Here is a 21,538-nt window from a genome sequence, read left to right as displayed (position 1 = left end):
TTAGGAATCTATATTAAAGAAAGGTTCAGGAGGTTGGGTTTGTCTCACAGACTTTTGAGGTGATTGAGTAGGAGTTTCAAAATTGCAGATGGGATTGACAATGTTGACAGTGATAAAAATGGTTCAAGAACTAGGGGCATAGCTTATAAATGATGGTGGTAGTCGTGGTTCAAGAAGGTGGCCCGGCACAACCTTCTCAGGGGAACTAGGGATGGGCAATAAATACCGGCATTGCTAACAACACCCTCAGAGTATTTTTTTTTTAAGAAGCAGCAAACCTCTTGTGAACATCAGCATGAGCACAGCCTATATCCTATTGAATGGTGCTCCGCCAGTTCAGAGATACTCCACTCCTCCGCCACCCCCAGTTCAGAGATACTCCACTCCTCCGCCCCCCAGTTCAGAGATACTCCACTCCTCCGCCACCCCCAGTTCAGGGATACTCCACTCCTCCGCCAGTTCAGAGATACTCCACTCCTCCGCCACCCCCAGTTCAGAGATACTCCACTCCTCCGCCCCCCAGTTCAGAGATACTCCACTCCTCCGCCACCCCCAGTTCAGGGATACTCCACTCCTCCGCCAGTTCAGAGATACTCCACTCCTCCGCCACCCCCAGTTCAGATACTCCACTCCTCCGCCACCCCCAGTTCAGAGATACTCCACTCCTCCGCCACCCCCAGTTCAGAGATACTCCACTCCTCCGCCAGTTCAGAGATACTCCACTCCTCCGCCAGTTCAGAGATACTCCACTCCTCCGCCACCCCCAGTTCAGAGATACTCCACTCCTCCGCCAGTTCAGAGATACTCCACTCCTCCGCCACCCCCAGTTCAGAGATACTCCACTCCTCCGCCACCCCCAGTTCAGAGATACTCCACTCCTGCCACCCCCAGTTCAGAGATACTCCACTCCTCCACCCCCAGTTCAGAGATACTCCACTCCTCCGCCACCCCCAGTTCAGAGATACTCCACTCCTCCGCCACCCCCAGTTCAGAGATACTCCCCTCCTCCGCCACCCCCAGTTCAGAGATACTCCCCTCCTCCGCCACCCCCAGTTCAGGTGCACCTTGCACCTTAACACCCCCCTTAATTCATAAACAGTCTTCTTTTCATTGCTGATGCTGGCTGGAATTCCGACCTAACGCTGCTGCTTTTTTTTCCAGGAATGGACTCTATGCTGCAGGCGGGCATTTGTGATCTATGCAGAGTCCTGGAATTGCTATTCGCAGCCTGCAGCCATCTGCAAAAGTGAAGCATCGATGTCCAGTACAACCGGTACTAGGACCACCAGTGAGAAGATCACCAAGGAGCAGATTTCTCGGGGCAGCAAGTCAACAGATGGAGTGTGAAGCTGCCGATTTGCTGCCCAGGGAATGAGAAGTGTACAGATTTGCATAAGGCTACATTTCTGTTCACCAGTTGGAGATACTGAACTTCGTCTGCCTGTAACCCAGTCTCGGTAAAGCAGCAGCTGCCAGTCCCAGCCTCGGGAGTTTCCTCACCAGTTATACAATGTACAGCTGCCTTCCACATGCTGTGGAGACCTACAAAAGAGAGAGTTTGCAATGCGGCAGTCACCCTGATGTTACAGACGTCCAAGTCCACGTGCCAGACTTACTCATCACCCGCTGCTAAAACCAGGCCCTCATGGGAACGGCTTTGAGACACATGGTCGTGGTGAGCCCCTCCAGGATGCTGAGAGTCCTTTCGCCCTCCAATTTTCACTAGAAATCCAAAACTTGATCTTAAATCTTGCCCACAGGGTGCAGGAACCTTTCATTACATGTCCAGGAGTTCAAAATCACAAAGGGCTGCCTGGACACCCGTCTTATACGTGTGAATGGTGAGGTACGGTGAGAAGGCAGAAAAGTGGAGTGAAAATAAACCAAAAAAGGATTAAGAACCTATTACTACAATTTTTTTTACATAACTGCCAGTCAGCTTTTTGTTGTCTCGACAACTGGAAAGGAACCACCTTGGGTATCCAAGAACATAGGAACAGGAGTAGGCCATTCAGCCCCTCAAGTCTGTTCCGCCATTCAGTTAGATCACAGCTGATCTATAAACCATAGAAGGGACCCGAGTCAAATCACAGGACGCATGAAGCAGGACATATGAAGCATTATGCCTACTGCCAACTATATCAAAACATGGCAATCATCACAGATGACGAATTGCTGTATCACCTCAGTCACAATGTGATATTTATACTAGATCTGGGAAATGGGTCCTTGTCTGTTGAAATGCTCTCAAGTAGTTTGTATTCCAAATAATTGGCAGTGTTAATTTTGTGAAACATCTGCCTTTCATACAGTTGTCTCCAGCTGTATTCTATTGTTATGCAAACCAAAAGAACACACAGAATGAAGCCCTGGGAGTGACGAGACAGTCTAGTTTAGGTCTTAAGTCGACAAACAAACAGGAGTCCAGCTCACCTCGAATTGCCTTCAGAAGGACACATACCTCAAACTGGCAGATTGAGAGCAGTTCAAATTGTTTAAAAGTTGACAATAACGGAGATGAGAAAATCCATTTTTAACATTTTATTGCGTTAACCACTACATAGCGAACTGAAGACAATTAATCATCATCTGCCAAACAGACTCGTTACATTCCATGGCTTGCAAAGGACTTCACTTTTGCATACAAGACTGCTTCTTCAAGAGTTCAAACATGAAAGTACCACATAAAATTGAAACCATAAACTCCTAAACAAGCGCCGAAGCTCTTTCCTGTCCACTGGGATGCACCAAGATACCAGGAGCAGAGGCCAATTCCAGAGATTGAAGTGCATCATCTGTCTTTTGGGGGATTGGGGTTAATCCTCCGCCTGTGGTACCTTTAAACAAAAAGGAGACATTTTCATTCCTCCACCATGGATCGACAAAATATGTACTTACACATGCCATGTTCTGGTGCTTCCATAGTTAAACCTTCTCATTAATGATTCTTACAAATGAATAAACACTAAATAACTTCCATTAATTGAAAACAATATGTGGATTAAGTGAGTGGGCAAAACTGTGGTAGATGGGAGTTCAGTGTGGGAAAATTAGGTCATCCATTTTGGACCCAAGAAAGATCGATCAGAATATTTTCTAAATGGTGAGAAGATCGGAACTGCGGATGAGCAGAGAGATTTAGGGTCCAAGTACAGGAATCACTAAAAGATAATGGACAGGTACAACATTTTTTTCAAAAAGACTAATGGAATGCTGGCCTCTATCTCAAGAGAGCTGGAAGTTACGTTACAGTTGTGCAAAGCTCTGGTTAGACCACATCTGGAGCACTGCGTTCAGTTCTGGCCACTGCAGCTCAGGAAGGATAGATTGGCCTTGGAGGGGTTGCAGTGCAGATTCACCAGAATGATACCGGGGGTAAAAGAGTTAAATTGTGAGGACAGGTTGCATAGACTAGGCTTGTATTCCCTAGAATATAGAAGATTAAGGGGCGATCTAATTGAGGTGTTTAAGATGATTAAAAGATTTGATAGGATAGAGAGAAACTTTTTGCTCTGGTGGGAAGAGTCCAGAGCAAGGGGGCATAAAATCAGAGCCAGGCCATTCAGGGGCAATGTCAGAAAACACTTCTTCACACAAAGGGTAGTGGAAATCTGGAACTCTCTCCCCAAAAAAGCTGTTGACGCTGGGGGTCAATTGAAAATGTCAACCCTGAGATTGATAGGATCTTTGTTAGGTAAGGGTATTAAGGGTTACGAACCAAGGCGGATAGATGGAGTTAAGATACAGATCAGCTATGATCTAACTGAATGGCGGAACAGGTTCGAGAGGCAGAATGGACTCCTCCTGTTTGTATGTTCTTATGATTCCTATGGATTATTTAACTTCGGTCTATGGTCACTAAAAATCAAAAGAATAGCACAATGTAGGTCAAATGTGTGGAGCAGATAAACTGACAACAATGGAAGGCAAGCCAGAGCTTCCCCTTAAAACACAACAAACACTGGGAGCAGGGAGAGGAGAGGGAAGAGTTACAAATAAATGAACTTAATCCTGCCACTCTCATATCGGTGCTACTAAATACTCTACCACAATACAGCCTGCAAGGATTGGGATTGAGGATTGATGTTCTACAGGTGAATACAGTTCAAGATTGCAGCAAGCATAGCTTCAGTGAACATCTCTTGTAGATACTGAAACCCAATGTGGTTGTGTTATGTGAACATTCCACTGAGCTGCTCAAGTAGTACTTACTGCCCAATTGGGTACCAGCGGTGCTTTGTTGTGTAGAACATTTTGCTGAGTTCTTCGATTGTCGGGGCCTGTTTATCACGCAGCACTTCTCTTTCTAACCTGGCCTTTAGTACCTGGTCGTGAGTTTCTTCTTTGTTCTCCACAGGGGAGGGTCGTGGGATGGGCTGTGAAACACAGTGTAGATCAAATCTGGGAATTGGCTGTCGATTTCGTTCATCATTCGACTGATAACAGGGTAAGTTACAAATTGCTGTCACGGATTTTCTTTAATAGATAAAAAGAGAACACGAAAGAAGATAGCGCAGACCATTACACACACACTCCACACACACTCTGGCCTCTGTTGATGCCGTGCCTTCAGCTGCCTAACCCCATTATTGAATTCCCTACCTAAACTCCACCTTGCCACCTCCCTTTCTTCCTTAAAACTTACCTTTTTGACTAAGCTTTTGGTCATCCCTTTGGCTCAGCGTCCATTCTTGTAAAGCGCTGTGGGACATTTTTCTTCACTGAAGGTGCGATATAAATGCAAGTTGTCATTGTTGCTCTGTAAAGTTATCAGGACATGCACAACAACAGCTTGGGTGGGTCGCCTATTTCCTCCCCCACTCCCCGTCCCTATGAGAGAAAGCCTCCCCCCTCTGCCTCTTCCCAGCAGAACAGCTGTCAACAGAATTCACCATATGGGGAACTGTGCTACTGAGATTGGGGAGCTCTTTGAAATTTGAAGCCATATTAAGCAATTCAGAAACAAAACACCAATAGAAACAAAGAAAAATTGCACACTTCAGTGCAGGGAAAGTTAGAAATATGATAAATTGTCATTTATTTTTCTCCAGACAAATGAATCTGAACCTTCACTCTCCAAATGAAAAAGTTTGTAATGTTTTTTGTTCAGTGTATTTACCCCCTAACAATGGCCAATAACCCCTCCGTTTTCACCCCAGTGTTGTTCGTATCCCATGTTTTGACCCACAAAGGACAATTAGGCAAACTGACTGCGTTCAGACATCCACCACAGCCTCTTTAGCTGTTACGCTTGGAAAGCATGTCACCAATGACCTACTAATCCAGAATAGAGCACAGGGAGTCAAACCTGCATTCTCCCAGTCTTTAGCACAAGGTGTTAATACTCCAGTGCACCAAAAGTGAAAAGGGTGTCTGTCAGCTATCCCTTGTTAACGTTACTGGGGACTGTGATTACAACAATGGAAGAAAAACAGATGGAGGATTATTAGGAGTTTGGCTCGTTGTGGTAAATGTGAAAAGTATGTTATCGCGATTCAAACTCATCTCGTCAGGAGTGAGCAGCGAGCGCCAAGTAATACTAAGCCTACAAACTTATACATATACATCGTTGTAACATGAATACTGCAATCCAGACTTCCACAAAACCCCTCAAAGTGAGAATCCACAGAACGTTCAGTTCTACCTTGGTGTGTTTGTACGGGATGTCCACGGACGGGTGGTAACAGACTATTGTCCGCCCATCTGATGTCACTGCAAGGTCAACTTTGCTGCCAAGAGATGAAAGCCGTTTCAGTAACAGAATCCGACAGCTGACGTACATGGATGTGAACAATCAGGAATGCAGTTACTCACCAGTTGTAGTCGTTGGGAAGAGCAGCATATGTAGACTTGTGACAAACACAACCCCTCTCTCCACCTGCACAAGATAACACAGCTCAGAATTAGTCGCTCACACCATTATCACAAAAACATCTTCATTCAGTTATCTTACTATTGGAAAAAGACATGATTGCAAAGATTTTTATGGGCCGGATTTAAAAAAAAAACTTTATATGCATCTATTCCAGTTATTTATTAAGATTTGGATGTGAACACAAAGTGTCAGGGTAATATCATTCTAATATTTCTATCCCACTGTACTTTGCAGTGCAAAATAAATTCATTTTTCTACCTTTTTTTTTTTAAAGAGCTAAAACTGTAATTTATAATTCATGTAGTTCATATACTAAACTGATCATACAGACAAGGGTAATGAAAGGGTACAGCAGTGTACGGATTATGGTACTGCAAATAGCAAACCAGAGGTCGAGTTTAAATCCCACTACAACCAATTGTGAAATTGAACTCAATAAACCTGGTCATTTGTGGGCTAGCACTAGGGTGAAAAATGACCAACTGGTTCACTAGTGTCCTTCGGGGAAGGGATTTTGAAAGTCTTACTCGGTCTGACCTACACGCGACTCCAGTCCCACACTACGTGGCTAACTCTTACTGCCCTCTAGAGTGGTTAGTTGTCTAAAAATAAAATTGCTATGAGGCACATTAAGAATGATCAGATTCACTACCTAGCACCATTATCACAAAGACTGCAGTCGTTCAAGTAGCCCCCACCCCCCCATCAATGCTAATACCAGATTTAAGAGGGCTAAATGGAGTACGGTGGTGCAGTGGTCCTGTTACTGCACTAGTAATCCAGAGGACATGGGTTCAATTCCACCATGGCAGTTTGACAATTTAAATTCAGGTTTAATAAAGCTGGTACAGGTAGACTATCCTTTATCCGCACTTCCAAAAACCGAAAGTTTTTTCGTGGAGCGTAAGTCGTGCGCACGACATGACCCGAGTGGCGCCAAAATTGACAGGAGTGGTCCGGGAGCTCTGCCTTTCCCTGTGAGCGGGGCAGAGGGTCACAGAGTTCCCTCCTGGGTAGGAGATTGCAGGCCGAGCCGGGCAGTGTGAAGGAGGTACCGGGAGAGTGAACCCAACAATACAGCGGCCCGTCCAATAGTCTTTTCTTCCCCCCACCCACTACTAGTGTAGGAGTCAGCCGATATCCGGCTTTCCCACAACTGGCGGCAGCAGTCGAGCCCCAGACCCCCGCTAAGTCAAGGAATTCAGATACGGAGCAGGGGGAGCCGGAAACCTCGATCCAACGGCAGAAATTAGCAGCCGTTTTGTTAGGTTTTTTTTCTTCCCCATGCATTTTTTTAAACAGTCAGGCTGTGGAAAGAGTCTCTGTAGCTTAGCAACAGCTTCAGAGACTCCAAGGCAGGGCCCGAGTGTTTACAAGCTGTTGCTAAGCAACAGTGTTTGTTGTCAGATATGGAGATGAAAACCTTCTGAAATCCAAAAAATTCCGAAAACCGAAACACAGCTGGTCCCAAGGTTTTCGGATAAAGGATAGTCTACCTGTGCCAGTAATAGTGACCATGAAGCTGTCAGATTGTTGTAAAAACTCAACTGGTTCACGAATGTCCTTTAGGGAAGGAAACCTGCCGTCCTTACCTAGTCGGGCCTATACATGACAACGCGGTTGACTCCAAGTGGCCTAGCAAGCCGTTCAGTTGTGTCAAATCACTACCAGCAGCTCAAGAAGACTCACCACCTTCTCAGGGCAACTAGGGATGGGCAATAAATGCCGGCCTCGACAGTAACGCCCACATCCAGAGAATGAATCATTTTGTTTGCAAAGATGGCAGATGACTTCAAAGTTGATTGGGTACGCTACTAGGCAGGGATATTGGTGACATGGAAGAAGAAAAGTGATCGGAGCAGCCAAAAGGACGTTGGAGAAGAGGAAATCGGATAGCTGCGCTAGAAATAGAAAGGTCTTTTTAACCTATGTTAGGAGTCAGGGCCATTAAAGACTGTATGGGGCTGTTGAAAGATTCCTCAGGGCAGGGTTGGGTGGACTCCTAGGAGTTGGCAGAGGTTTTAAATGGCTACTTTGCATCAGTCTTCACTAGGATTGATGCTGTAATAGAAATTGTCCCAGTAGACACGGATATAGTACTGGCTTGAATAAGGGATCTTAAAATAGATCAGGCTGCTGGCCCTGATGACGGTCACCTGAGGGTGCTCAAAGAGATGGGGTCCGTGCTCCGTGTTCCCCTTGCTCACAGACAGCTAGTGCCACGTACTGCACTAGACAGCGTCGAAGGTGTCCAGGCTGGAGCACAGGGAAGCTGTGAACCGAAGAGAAGACAGGAGCCTGGAATGGCAGCAGAACAGAAGTTCAACAGGGAGAAGTGAAGGATGGGGTAGGTAATTGGTCTGGCCATGAACAGGGAGGGGGACTATAAGCGGCAGGAACCAAGGAGAGGAGGAGTGGGAAATCAGACTGGGTAGCAAAGCAGAACATTAATTCTAAGCATATAAGGGAGAAGGGAATAGAGGATTACGCTGAGAGAGTTAGATGAGGAAGGATGGGAGGAGGCTCGAGTGGATCATAAACACCGCCTGGACTAGTTGGGCTGAATGGCTTGTTTCTGTGCTGTATATTCTCTAATTCTATGTAATACATGCATGTGACTGAACAGCTGAAGAATCATCTATTTATACTATCCTGTACAGCTATGATTACCTAGTAACTCTCTACAACTTGCAATAAATCATGCCAAATATAAATCACAGGTGCCCCATTTACACTTGGGACTCAGTTTCAATCTTTGTTCCTAGTACTTAGTCACTTCACGCCAGTGCCAGGGCACTGAATAGACACGATCAAGTTATTGCTTTTGACTCTCGCCCCAAGTGTCTACTCTTCGCACGATCAGTCCTACTACACCTCGATTAGTCACCAGGATGATCCGCGGACCCTCTGCTTCCTTGAGCAGCACCCCAGCCAATTCCCATCCATCACCAACCTTTTCTGCTTCCATTCCTACTCAGTCTCGCTCCCTCATCTCTTCTCCAGTTATATTGTTTTGGTGCTGCTTCCTGCTCTCCTTCGGTTGGGGAATTTCACGATCTACTTTTCCCACCAGTCCCATACGTTTACACGATCCATCTCAAACTCTTCACTTTCCTTCACCTCCGCTCTCCACCCATTCCTCTTCTCATACTAGGGTCCCTCTTGTCCTGGCCTTCTATCCCACTAACTCTTGCCAGATCATCTTCTACCCCCTATAATTTGATTTGACCACCAAAAGTCTCTTCCTCTGCTTCCCAGTGTGGTTGTTCCCTCCACAATACCCTCATTCTCTCTTCCATCACTGCTGGCTTACTTATCCCTGGCATGTATTCAGGTAATCATAGCAACCACAATACCTGCATAGTCACCCCCTTTCCCCCCCACTGTCCAGGACCCCACATGTACTCCCTCCAATCTAATTACAATGCATTCGATGCTTATGATGAAGTCTCCTCTACATTGAGAAAGCCAACTCCTTGACTGGTAAGAAGTCCGAGAGTGGCCTTTTCCTTTTTCCTTGCCTTACAGGAAACACGTGCCAATGATTCATCACCCAAGTTGTTGAAGTGCCGTGGCACGAGATACAAAATGAGCTCAGTGACCAGCATCTAGCTGCAGTACAAGTTGGGGCGTGCTCATCTAACCTTGTCTGGGCAAAAATATTCTTTAAGGGATTGTAGACCTTGACTTGTGGGTTCCATGTATATTCCTCAGAAATCACATGATGTGGAGCCCCAGAGGACTCCCAAGATGGTAAGAACGTCTCTTGATGACCTTGCTGAATGATTTCTGGCCAGTCCTGGAACAACGGTACAAATTCACCCCACCCCAGCCTTTTTTTTCTTTCTTCGCCTCACCTATAAGTAACAGTCTTTTGTGGAGAGTGCACCAAAACACCCACCTAATGTTGAAGGTTAAATTGGCTCTCCCTCCTTCCAAACAGATGATGTTCTTTCTGGTTGTCGTTAAGGTGATAGTATCTTCCTCCCCGCTCCCAAAATGGAGAGCCAACAAGAGACGAACCCACCCGACAGGAAACTGGCCTTGCAACAAAGAATGACTATTAAGTTGGGCTGATTGATGCCATGTGCACAGGTAATTGTGCTCAACCACGAAAAGGATATTGCTGATCATGAAGCCTGTGTAATCTTTTGTACAAAAAATAAACTATAACTTAACAAAAAACTTTAAAGGAAACTTAACAAATGAAATTAAAATTACATTGCCCAGGGTGACGATGCACTCCAGTCCCCGCGGTGCCCACCGGTCGCAGAAGGCCTCGAGCGTGCCGGCAGACACCGCGTGCTCCATCTCCAGGGCCACCCAGGCGCGAACGAGAGGCAGGCAGTCGGGCTGAACAACCCCCTCGACCGCCCGCTGCCTGGACCAGTTGATGGCCACTTTGGCCAGGCCCAGAAACAGTCCTACGAGGAAGTCCCCCGTCCTGCCTGCTCCCCGCCGCAACAGGTGACCAAAGATCAGGAGCATGAGACTGAAGTGCAGCCAAAACTCGAGGAGCAGCCCCTTCAAATAATGGAAGAGGGGCTACAACCTCTCACATTCAATATAAACATGGAACACGGACTTCTCCAGGCATGAAGCATGTGTGACCACCGATTGGATGGACTTGATGGCAGTTGGTGTGACCAATAATTGCCTCACTTCTGCAGCTGAAGCCATAAACAGATTGAAGCTAGAGCCCATTAGCCACTCATTTACTAAGCAGCATCCTATTAAGGTAGCTGTAAAGCGAAGAGCTGTTAAAGCAGTCTGAGGAGAAATAAAGTAGGCCAACCGCCTTGGTTTTTTTTGCCTTCTCAGGCTACTGGACTCTGATCTGCTCTACCAGCCCTTCTGGTTTCTACTTCAGACCTGACTCACCTGCGCCCCCCCCCCCCCCAAATAGCTATTCATATCGTCTGTGTTTCATAATTATCTTTTGTTTCTTTTATTATAGTTCTTCCCATCATATCGTATGTTAATATCACTTTAGCTATTCAAGCATCTCCCATTTCCCTTTAAAGCACTTTACAGGTCATTCTACATACGATTCCTCCCTCATAGGTGTGTATGTGTATATATATATCCTCCTGCCTCGTCCCTTTGCTCTGTTCATTTTTAAATACTGTGTATTTTTTTTCCCACATTCTGATAAAGCATCACATTCCACATTTTGATGAACATCAGAAATGTTCTTTGTGCAGATGCTGACTGACCTACTTCTAACGTTTTTGTCTCTTACTTCTACAGCTTGGTGCCTACCCTGAATGAGTAGCTGAAGCACCACATCTCCAACAGGTAGTACTGGTTGGATAGCAAAATACTGCGGATGCTGGAAATCCGAAATAACAACACAAAATGCTGGAAAAACTCAGCAGGCCAGGCAACATCCGTGGAGAGAATTTAGAGTCGACGTTTCGGGTCGAAACCCTTTTTCAAAACTGGAAAGGAAATGAAATAGATCGAAGGCAGGGCTGCGATAGAACAAAAGAAGTGAAGAGACATTAAGAGGTATTCAAAACCAGACGAGATGGTAATAGGACAGTGGAGACAAAAGACAGCTCAGATTAGGTGTGAAGTGTACTGGCAGGATAAGAGACAGCTGCCATGTGGGAGAGAGAAAAAAAAGGAAAGGGGGAGGGGAAACCCAAAACAAAGGGGTGGTTGGTTGGGGTACGGGGTGTGTGCCTATGCTATAGGCAGGAGAATGGGGGCACTCAGGCATGTTATGGTGAGTCATACTGCGAGGAGCCCCTTCTACCTACTGCCCCACCAGTGAAGGCTCAAACCTGCTATTATCTTTTTAATAATGACCAATTGGGAGGAGAGGCACAGACATGATGGGCCAAATGGCCTCCTCCTCTGCTGTATGATTCTATGATAGGAGACGACTTGCAATGAGAGACGGAAATGGAATTGATCCTTTGTGGCATACTCAAAGGACTCTCCGAGCACCTCTAACCCAATTTTTTAAAAACATTGATCAGGATGTAGGCAACATTGGCAAGGCAGCATTTATTGCCCAATCTCAGTTGCTCTCAGGGCATTAAGAGTCAATCATGTAGTGTGGGACTCGGATTGCACGCAGGCCACACCACGTAAGAATTGCAGGTTCCCTTCCCCGAAGGACATTAGTGAACCAGTTGTGTTTTTACAACAGTCCAGAAGCTTCTCTGGTCATTCTTTCTGCTGCCAGCCCACAAATTACCAGATTTATTGAACTCAATTTCACAACTTGCCACGCTGGGATTTGAACTCAAATGAATCACGTTTAGTTTAGTTTAAGGGGAGGATGGATTTACTCAGAATTTTACTGTTATTGGGGCAGTTACACAAGTGGTTTGCTTACAGTCAGAAATCTGATTCTCTACCCAAACGTTTTTGAATGTCAATTCGAACATTGGAGAAGATTCACTCCCTCTGCTACGTGTAACGAGATTGTGAGCCCATTAAAAAAGAATGGGTTTATGACTTAGCCACAGGAGCTTCCCCCTGTGGCGGGATGCAGCACAGCAACAGGCATAAATCGGATTTAGAACTGGGTGAAACATTTCAAAAGGTTATCTTCAAAAGGAACATTCTATTTCTAAATCTATTAAAGTTAACAAAGCACTCGATTCAGACTAACCTAATGCAAACCTGCTGCTGAGGTTAATTAAGGAGCGGCAATGTTCTTTTAACAATGAACAGGATCAGAGAACCCTGACCTACTGCTGCAAAAGTGTTGATTCAAAACTGCCGGGGATACCCAACAAATCAAAGATTAAGAACCCTCTGTGTAAAGGAATTTCTCCTACCTTCTCTCCTCACTCTCTTAGAGATAAACTTAAATTGATGATCTATCGTCACGGACTCCACAACCAGAAGAAACAATATTTCCCTATCCATGCTATCAAAACCTTTCATAATTGTAAAATCCTCTATTAAATCTCTCGCAACCTCCTCTGCCCCAGGTGAAAATAGTCTAGATTCTGAAGTCTCGCCTCATAGCTGGCATCATCCTGGTGAATTTTTTGAAGAGGTAACAGAGAGAGTAGACAAGGGTAATGCAGTAGATGTAATTTATCTAGATTTTCAAAAGGCCTTCGATAAGGCATCCCATAATAGACTGATGAACAAGGTCAGAGAATGCAGAGTCAGGGGACAAGTAGCAGAATGGATTGCTGGCTGGCTTCAAGACAGAAAGCAGAGAGTGGGAGTAAAGGGTAGCTATTCACAGTGGCAGAAGGTGGGTAGTGGTGTTCCACAAGGATCAGTGCTGGGACCACTGCTGTTCACAATTTATATTAACGATTTAGACTTTGGAATCAAAAACACAATTTCTAAATTTGCAGATGAGAACAAATTGAGGACGATGGTAACAAATTACAGGAGGACATTAATAAACTTGCAGAATGGGCAAGTAATTGGCAAATGAAGTTCAACACAGATAAATGTGAGGTATTACATTTTGGTAGGAAGAATAGGGAGGTCACTTATCACTTGGAGGGTGCGAGTCTGGGTGGGGTAGAGGAACAAAGGGATCTCGGAGTACAAATACACAAATCACTAAAAGTAGCGACACAGGTTAGCAAGACCATAAAAAAGCAAACCAAGCACTAGGGTTTATTTCTAGAGGGATAGAATTGAAAAGTAGGGAAGTTATGCTAAACCTGTATCGAACCTTAGTTAGACCACTTTTAGAGTACTGCCTACAGTTCTGGTTACCATATTATAGAAAGGATATAGAGGCACTGGAGAGGGTGCCGAGAAGATTTACAAGGATGAAACCAGAAATGCGAGAGTATACATATCAGGAAAGGATGAACAGGCTGGGTCTCTTTTCTCTTGAAAAAAGAAGGCTGAGGGGTGACCTAAATCTATCAGCATAACCATACACTATCATCATTTGTGTATTTATACTCCGAGATCCCTTTGTTCCTCTACCCCACCCAGACTCGCACCCTCCAAGTGATAAGTGACCTCCCTATTCTTCCTACCAAAATGTAATACCTCACATTTATCTGTGTTGAACTTCATTTGCCAATTCTGCAAGTTTATTCATGTCCTCCTGTAACTTGCTGCAGTCCGCTTCAGTATTGACTATCCCCCTAATTTGGTATCATCTGCAAATTTAGAAATAGTGTTTTTGATTCGAAAATCTAAATCATTAATATAAATTGTGAACAGCAGTGGTCCCAGCACTGATCCTTGTGGAACACCACTACCCACCTTCTGCCACTGTGAATAGCTACCTTTCACCCCTACTCTCTGCTTTCTGTCCTGAAGCCAGCCAGCAATCCATTCTGCTACTTGTCCCCTGACTCCGCATTCTCTGTCCTTATTCATTAGTCTATTGCAGGGTACCTTGAAAATCTAGATAAATTACATTTACTGCATTACCATTGTCTACTCTCTCTGTTACCTCTTCAAAAAATTCAATAAGGTTGGTCAAGCAAGATTTTCCCTTTTGAAATCCATGCTATTCATTATATTATACTTTTCATTTCTAGGTGTTCTTCTATTCTCTCCTTTAGTAGGGATTCCATTATTTTTCCTACCACCGATGTTAAGCTGACTGGTCTATAATTCCCTGGACATGTTCTATCCCCCTTCTTAAATATCGGTATTACGTTAGCTATCCGCCAGTCCTCTGGCACTACACCTTTTTCTAACAAATTATTAAATGTGTAGTAATGCCTCTGCTATCTATTCCATAGATTCTTTTAAAATGCACGGATGTAATCCATCCAGACCAGGGGTTTTATCCTCTTTGAGTTTGATTAGTTTATTTAATATATCCCCTTTTTAAATTTTAATTGCACTTATCTCATTACTCATCATCCAATGTCATATCCACCTGTTCTATCTCCCTGGTAAATACCAAAGCGAAATAACTATTTAATATTTCTGCCATCTCCCTATCGTTACCTGTGGTATTATCCTGTCCATCCCTTAATGGCCCTATTCCCATCCCAACCTCCTTTTTTTATTGATGTGCCTGTAAAGTATTTTACTATTTTGTTTTATGTTCCTTGATAATTTAATTTCATAGTCCTCTTTGCCTTCCTAATTGTTTTTTTGACTTCTCTCCTAATCCCTTCATATTCTCTCTTATCATGCACTCCTCTGCTATTTATGCACTTAATGTATGCCTCTTTCCTTACCCTCAATTGTTCCCTGATGTTTTTATTCATCCATGGAGTCTCATTAGTGTTTAGTTTGTTCTTTCCTTTTAGCGGAATATATTTTTCCTGCACTCTGTTGAGCACCGTTTTAAATGTTTCCCATTGTCGTTCTACATCGTTGTTTGCCAATATTGTTGCCCATTTTATCTTCCCAAGTTCTATTCTCAGCCCCTCAAAATCAGCTTTTCTCCAATCTATTAACTTGGTTTTTGTCATTCTTATGTCCTTCTCTATTGTCATCTTAAAGCGTATTATATTATGGTCACTATTGCCTATATGTTCCCCTACTTTTACTTCTCTTATCTGCTCTGGCTCATTCCCCATAACTAGATCCAATAGCGAATCCTCCCTTGTTGGGCTTTTTACATATTGGGTTAGAAAGGAGTCCTGTACACATTGTAGGAACTCCATTCCCTTATCCCCCTCCCTTTACCTACCTCTTCTGTCCAATTAATATGGGAGTAGTTGAAATCCCCCACGATTATTATTCTATGTTTTTTACTCATTTCTCTAATTTGTCTGCATAGTTCTTCCTCCACCTCCCTTCCACTATTAGGTGGTCTGTAGACTACGTCTATTAGTGTGATTGATCCTTTATTATCTTTTATCGCTATCCATATGGATTCTATTTTTGTCTTGCTGATATCTACGTCCCTTTTTTCTACTGCCATTATGTTATCCCTAATAAGTACAGCTACTCCACCTCCCCTTTTTCCCCTATCTTTTCTAAATATGTTATACCTTGCAATGTTTAATTCCCAGTCCTGATTTTTCTGTACCATGTCTCAGTAACCCCTACTATGTCTGGTTCCTCCCAACGCATGATTGCCTCCAGCTCCCCTCTTTTATTACGGACACTGTGTGCATTGCTGTACAGACAGTTTAACTCATTTTTAATAGGATTTCCTCTCACTTTATGTTTAACCATCTTTTTAGACTCCTGTTCTATAACTCTATTTGTTCCCTTGCTGTCAATGTCCTCCCTTACTTTATTCTTTCTTATGCTCTCTTTTCCTGTTTTGTTTATATTTAGGCTGCTTATGTTTCTTGCAGACCCTTCCCCCCGTCTTACTAGATTAAAGCCTTTGCCACCTTCCTATTTACCCTTTCCGCTCAGACACGGGTCCCATCCTGGTTCAGGTGGAGCCGGTCCCATCGGTCCAGCTCCTTCCTGTCCCAGAACTGGTGCCAGTGTCCCTCTTTCCCACACCAGCCCTTTAGCCACGTGTTAATTCTCCTGATCTGACTGCTTCTATGCCAATTTGCATGTGGCTCGGGCAATAGCCCAGAGATTATTACCTGCTTTTTAATTTAGAGCTGATCTCCTGAAACTCTTTCAGTAGGACCTCCTCCCTGTTCTTACCTTTGTCGTTTGTTCCAACATGGACCACAACAACTGGATTTACCCCCTCCATTTCCAAATTCTTCTCCAGCCGCTGTGAGATATTCCTTACCCTGGCAACACACCCTTCGGGATTCTCGTTCATGGCTGCAGAGGACGCTATCTAGCCCCCTAATTATAGAGTCCCCTATCACTACCACATTTCTATTCTGCTCCCCCCGCTGCCTTGTACAGCCTTCTGAGCCACGGTGCCTTGGTCTGCATTGTGGCTGTCCTCCCTGCAGTCTCTCTCCTTGTCCTCACAGGTAGCGAGTACATCATACCTGTTGAGGAAAGACAGGAGGAGGCTCCAGTGGAACATAAACACTGGCATGGACTGGTTGTGCCGAATGGCCTGTTTCTGTGCCGTATATCCTATGTAATCTACGCTGTATACTCTCTGTGGCTTGAATGCCCTTTCTATAATAGGATGCTCAAATTGAACACAGTATCCAACTATGGCCTAACTGATGTTTTATATCAATTTATAACTAATTCTTTACTCTTGTATTCTATGTCCCTATTACAAATGCTGAATTTTACTGAGTCATGAGTACGAGTGAAATATCAAGGCTGCAAAAAATGACACACAAAGATCAGACACCTGGGATCCCCCTCACTCCCGTACAGGCCAGTGTTTACCCCCGGGGGTGGTCGGTGTCTGGTCCCGGGGGGGGGGGTTGGTGTCTGGTCCCCGGGGGGGGTCGGTGTCTGGTCTCCGGGGGGGGGGGGGGGGGGGTCGGTGTCTGGTCCCGGGGGGGGGGGGGGTCGGTGTCTGGTCCCCGGGGGAGGGGCTCGGTCTCATTATGTTGGGGTCCCAGTGGCCGGGGGACCCTGTGCTCTGACACTCGGGGCCCTCCTGCCCCGTCACTCGCTGATCTTCCCCCGCAGCGCTCGGTACCTCTCAGGGCCGCCGCTCCGCCCCGGGGAAGCAGCCGGCCGAGGGCGGAATCCAGCAGCCGGCCCGCCGCCAGCGCCATGGTACCGGAAGTGGACCGAGTCCCTCTACAAAGTGATCCGATTGGAAACCTCAGCCCGCAGCACGGGTTCCGGATCCGCAGCTCCAGTCTCAGCACAAACCATGTCGGAGGGTTCGAGCCGAAACATTATCTCGGTTTCTCTCTCCCCGATGCTGCCTAACCTGCTGAGTGTTTCCAGCACTTTCTGTTGTTATTTCACAAATCATTCCTGTCAGAAGGCTCCAGTGCAGTTCTGTGTCCTCTCAGAGTTCATGGCATTGGAGGACGAGGAATCGAATAGCTTCTATATTAGTTTATCAACTGGGTTAAAGAAATAGGTGGGTGAAATTGGGGCAGGAGAAGCTGAAGGTTGTAATTTAAGCATCAGACGCCACATTTAGAGAGAGCATCACTCATTTTAACTAATCGATATTGACAAATCTCACTTAAAAATAAACATAGAATCTTGATCATCAAAGTCACCCCCAACCCCATGTTCAGAACTTTGGTCAGAAGTTGCTGTCATTTTATCAAACAAACTATTTTCCCTTTTAAGCGAAAGAACAGAAAATGCAAAAAGCATACAACAGGCCAGCATCAGTCGAGTGAAATGGCAGGTTAATGTTCCAAACATGCCATTTTAGGAATGAAGACTGGTAGATAAAATTGTTTTGAAGTAGAATTATTAAAAAGGGGATAGGGAGGAGGAGAGGTCATAGTCATAGGGGGAGAAATTCGGTATCGACCCGTTTGTGGCGCAATTATCGTCCGGGCGCAAAGTTTAGCGCCTGGCGCTAATTATCGCCTCCGATGGAAAACTTGGCTTCTATCGCCCCTGGAGGTGATTGGAGCGCTAAATCAGGCACTACACACCTGTCTTAAGGCGCTAACGTCGAGGAGTGAGGCGCTACCTCAGAGCGCTGGCGAAGCTCATGTGATGTCAGTCAGCAATGGAACACAGACACAATGGCGCCGGCCAGTTCTTAAAGGGGAGGGTCGATCTTGCTCTCCATCCACACCCTGCTCATTGCAGCCTTGAATCTCGGCCTGGAGAGACCTGTACATCAAATCTGCTGGAAAGAACAATGGAGAGGCCCAGGGAAAGAGCTCAGAGTGCAGCCCCCACAGTCTCTTCTAAATCGATACAAGGAAGGTCAAATCAAAATGAACCTGCAAAGTGCTGCTCAGTCCCCAAAACTCCTTCACACAGCGTTGAATCTCTCCAGAAGTCTCTCTCTCTCAGAATGCGTGGTGCAAAAATGTCGCTGACAAAAAAAGGCAGGAAGCAGTCGCCTTTAAATAGCGCTCCCCCAGTCCCTTTCCGAGTGCAAAACGCTCCACTCAACCTGTCTTTTCTAGCGGCAGGCGGGGGTGCCACTCAATATCCGGTCTGGGGCACTGCACGCTTGACTGACATCACAATCTGTGGGTGCAGGAGATCATGGCGGTAGTGTTTAGCGCCGCCGCAAAATGTCTGGTCAATTTCGCGAACGGCGCAAACATCGCCGCGCCCGGGCGCTAGTTGCTTTGCGCCCTCTTAGGGCACTAACTAAAGGCGCAAAGCAACAGATTTTTTGCCCATAGAGTCATAATGGCACAGAAGGAGGCCATTCAGCCCATCAAGTCCGTGCCGGCTCTGTTGAGCAATCCAGTCAGTCCCATTCCCCCGCTCTATCCCCATAGCCCTGCAAGTTTATTTCCCTCAAGTGCCTATCCAGTCTCCCTTGAAAACATTGAGTGTCTCCGCTTCCACCACTTCCGTCGGCAGCGAGTTCCAGGTCCTCACCACTCGCTGCGTAAAAAAGCTTTTCCTCACATCCCCCTTGCCCAAAACCTTAAATCTGTGTCCCCTAGTCCTTGTACCATCAACTAGTGAGAACAGCCTTTCCCCGTCTAGCCTATCCAAACCCGTCATAATCTTGTACACCTCTATCAAATCACTCCTCAATCTCCTTTGCTCTAATGAAAACAAATCCAGCCTCTCCAACCTGTCCTTGTAGCTAAGATCCCCCATCCCCAGAACCATTCTGGAAAATCTCCTCTGCACCCTCTCAAGGGCCTTCACATCCTTCCTAAAGTGTGGTGACCAGAACTGGACGCAATACTCCAGTTGTGGCCTAACCAGCGCTTTATAAAGGTTTAGCATAACTTCTCTACTTTTGTACTCAATACCTGTATTTATGAAACCCAAGATCCCATATGCTTTGCTAACCACTCTCTCAATATTCCTGCCACCTTCAGGGACCTATGCACATTAACTCCCAGGTCCCTCTGTCCCTGCACACTCTTTAAAACTGTGCTATTAAGTGTATATTGCCTCTCCCTGTTCCTTCTGTCAAAATGCATCACCTCACACTTCTTTGTATTAAATTCCATCTGCCACTTGTCTGCCCATTCTGCCAGCCTTTCTATGTCCTGTTGCAGTCGATTGGTATCATTCTCACTGTTTGCCACACCCCCAAGTTTGGTATCATCAGCAAATTTAGAAATTCTACTCTGTATTCCAATATCCAGGTCATTTATATATATCAAAAAAAGCAGTGGCCCCAGCACTGACCCTTGGGGAATACCACTGTCTACCATCCTCCAGTCTGATAAACAGCCATTTACCACAACTCGCTGTTTTCTGTCCTTAAGCCAATTCCTTATCCAAGCTGCTACTGACCTACCTATTCCATGAGCCTGTGGAAGGGGTGTGGGCTAGGAGGGGAGAGTAGGGGAGATAGAGGGAGTACTTAGCGATGAGAGGGAAGGCGAGGGGTTCATGGCTGGTGGGCACTGCAGGTTATATCATGTTTTAATGATAACAAGAATAATGTGATATTTTAACTTACTGTTGTAGGAGTCTATGTACTCCTAGCAAAAAATACTGAACTCGGAGAGGTTCAACAGAAATGGTTTAATTGTTGAGACTGCATGTTGAACATAAAAATGGCGTCAGAGACTACACCAAGTCCGACTGCCTTTCATCAGTCCACAGCTTCGACTGCTCCTCCCCCGCTCTGGGCTTAACTATGTTGCAGATCGAGTTTCTTAAAGGTGTGATCCTTCTTAAAGGCATGACGCCTGATTTATAGTCTACGGACCGAAAAGCGGATTGTGTCCTTTCTGTGATCGGTACGCCACACAGCTCCCCCCAGAATCCGCTAGTAGGGAGTGTACGAACCGGCGTGGCGGCTTGATGTCACGGCCGGAACGGCTCTTGGCGGTTGGTGTTGGGAGCGGGGCGGTCGGACGCGTCGGGCTCTTAGGCGGTCTGCCCCGCGGTGGGGGTTGGCCCACTTGAACGGGTTCGTCGGGCTCTAGGTGCGCCAGCTTGAGCCGGTCGACCGACACCTTGTCAGTTCTGTCGCCCACTTCGAGGAGGAAGAACTTGTTCCCCGTCTGGAATACCTTGTAGGGTCCGTCGTATGGGGGCCGTAGAGGTCCTCGGTGGGCGTCATGGCGCACAAAAACAAATTTGGCCATGTGCAGGCTAGGTGGTACGCGGGTTGCTGGTTTGCCGTGCCGGCCGGTGGGTACCGGAGCGAACTGTTGTGCTCGGTTGGCGAAAGCGCGGCGTTGCTGGTCAGCCGACCAGGGGGTCGTGGCGGTGGGCAGGAACTCTCCGGGTACGCGCAGCGGCTGGCCGTACACGAGCTCCGCCACCGAGGCTTGCAGGTCTTCCTTGACCGCGGAGCATAGGCCAAGTAGCAGCCACGGGAGGCGGTCGATCCAAGCCTCGTCCTCGAGGCTGGCGCAGAGGGACGCCTTCATGGACCTGTGGAATCGCTCGCACAGTCCGTTGGCTTGGGGGTGGTAAGCCGTGGTGCGGTGAACGACCACCTCGAGGTTTCGGGCGATGGCGGCCCACAGATCAGAGGTGAACTGCGGGCCTCTATCCGACGTCATGTCGGAGGGGACGCCGAACCGAGCGACCCAGGTACCGATGAACGCCCTCGCGATGTCGGCGGTGGTGGTGGACGTCAGTGGAATGGCCTCGGGCCAGCGGGTGGTACGGTCCACGATTGTCAGCAGGTGCGTGTGACCTTGTGATGGCGGCAGGGGGCCGACGAGGTCGATGTGGACGTGGTCAAACCTTCTTTCTGGCACGGTGAACTCCTCGAGTGGGGCTTTGATGTGCTGGTGGATTTTGGCACGCTGGCAAGCTATGCAG

General features: G+C 46.3%; 1 protein-coding gene across 1 annotated transcript; it reads right to left on the bottom strand.

Moving 5' to 3' along the window:
• Nucleotides 1–2,528: 2,528 nt before the first annotated feature.
• Nucleotides 2,529–17,438, bottom strand: mrpl42 (mitochondrial ribosomal protein L42). The gene is made up of 5 exons (XM_086009915.1): nucleotides 17,325–17,438; nucleotides 5,815–5,878; nucleotides 5,645–5,729; nucleotides 4,213–4,376; nucleotides 2,529–2,837 (listed from the first exon to the last, which is right to left on the bottom strand). The coding sequence occupies exons 1-5, from the start codon at nucleotides 17,401–17,403 to the stop codon at nucleotides 2,792–2,794; spliced, it is 438 nt and encodes a 145-aa protein (XP_085866041.1). The 5' UTR covers nucleotides 17,404–17,438; the 3' UTR covers nucleotides 2,529–2,791.
• Nucleotides 17,439–21,538: the final 4,100 nt, after the last annotated feature.

The sequence above is a fragment of the Somniosus microcephalus genome, chromosome 17, assembly GCF_052327205.1.
Source record: "Somniosus microcephalus isolate GS21.2 chromosome 17, FLI_Smic_1.0, whole genome shotgun sequence".
Lineage (NCBI taxonomy): Eukaryota > Metazoa > Chordata > Chondrichthyes > Squaliformes > Somniosidae > Somniosus > Somniosus microcephalus.
Note: the sequence above shows the minus strand (reverse complement) of the source record. Positions and strands in the feature narration are given on the sequence as shown.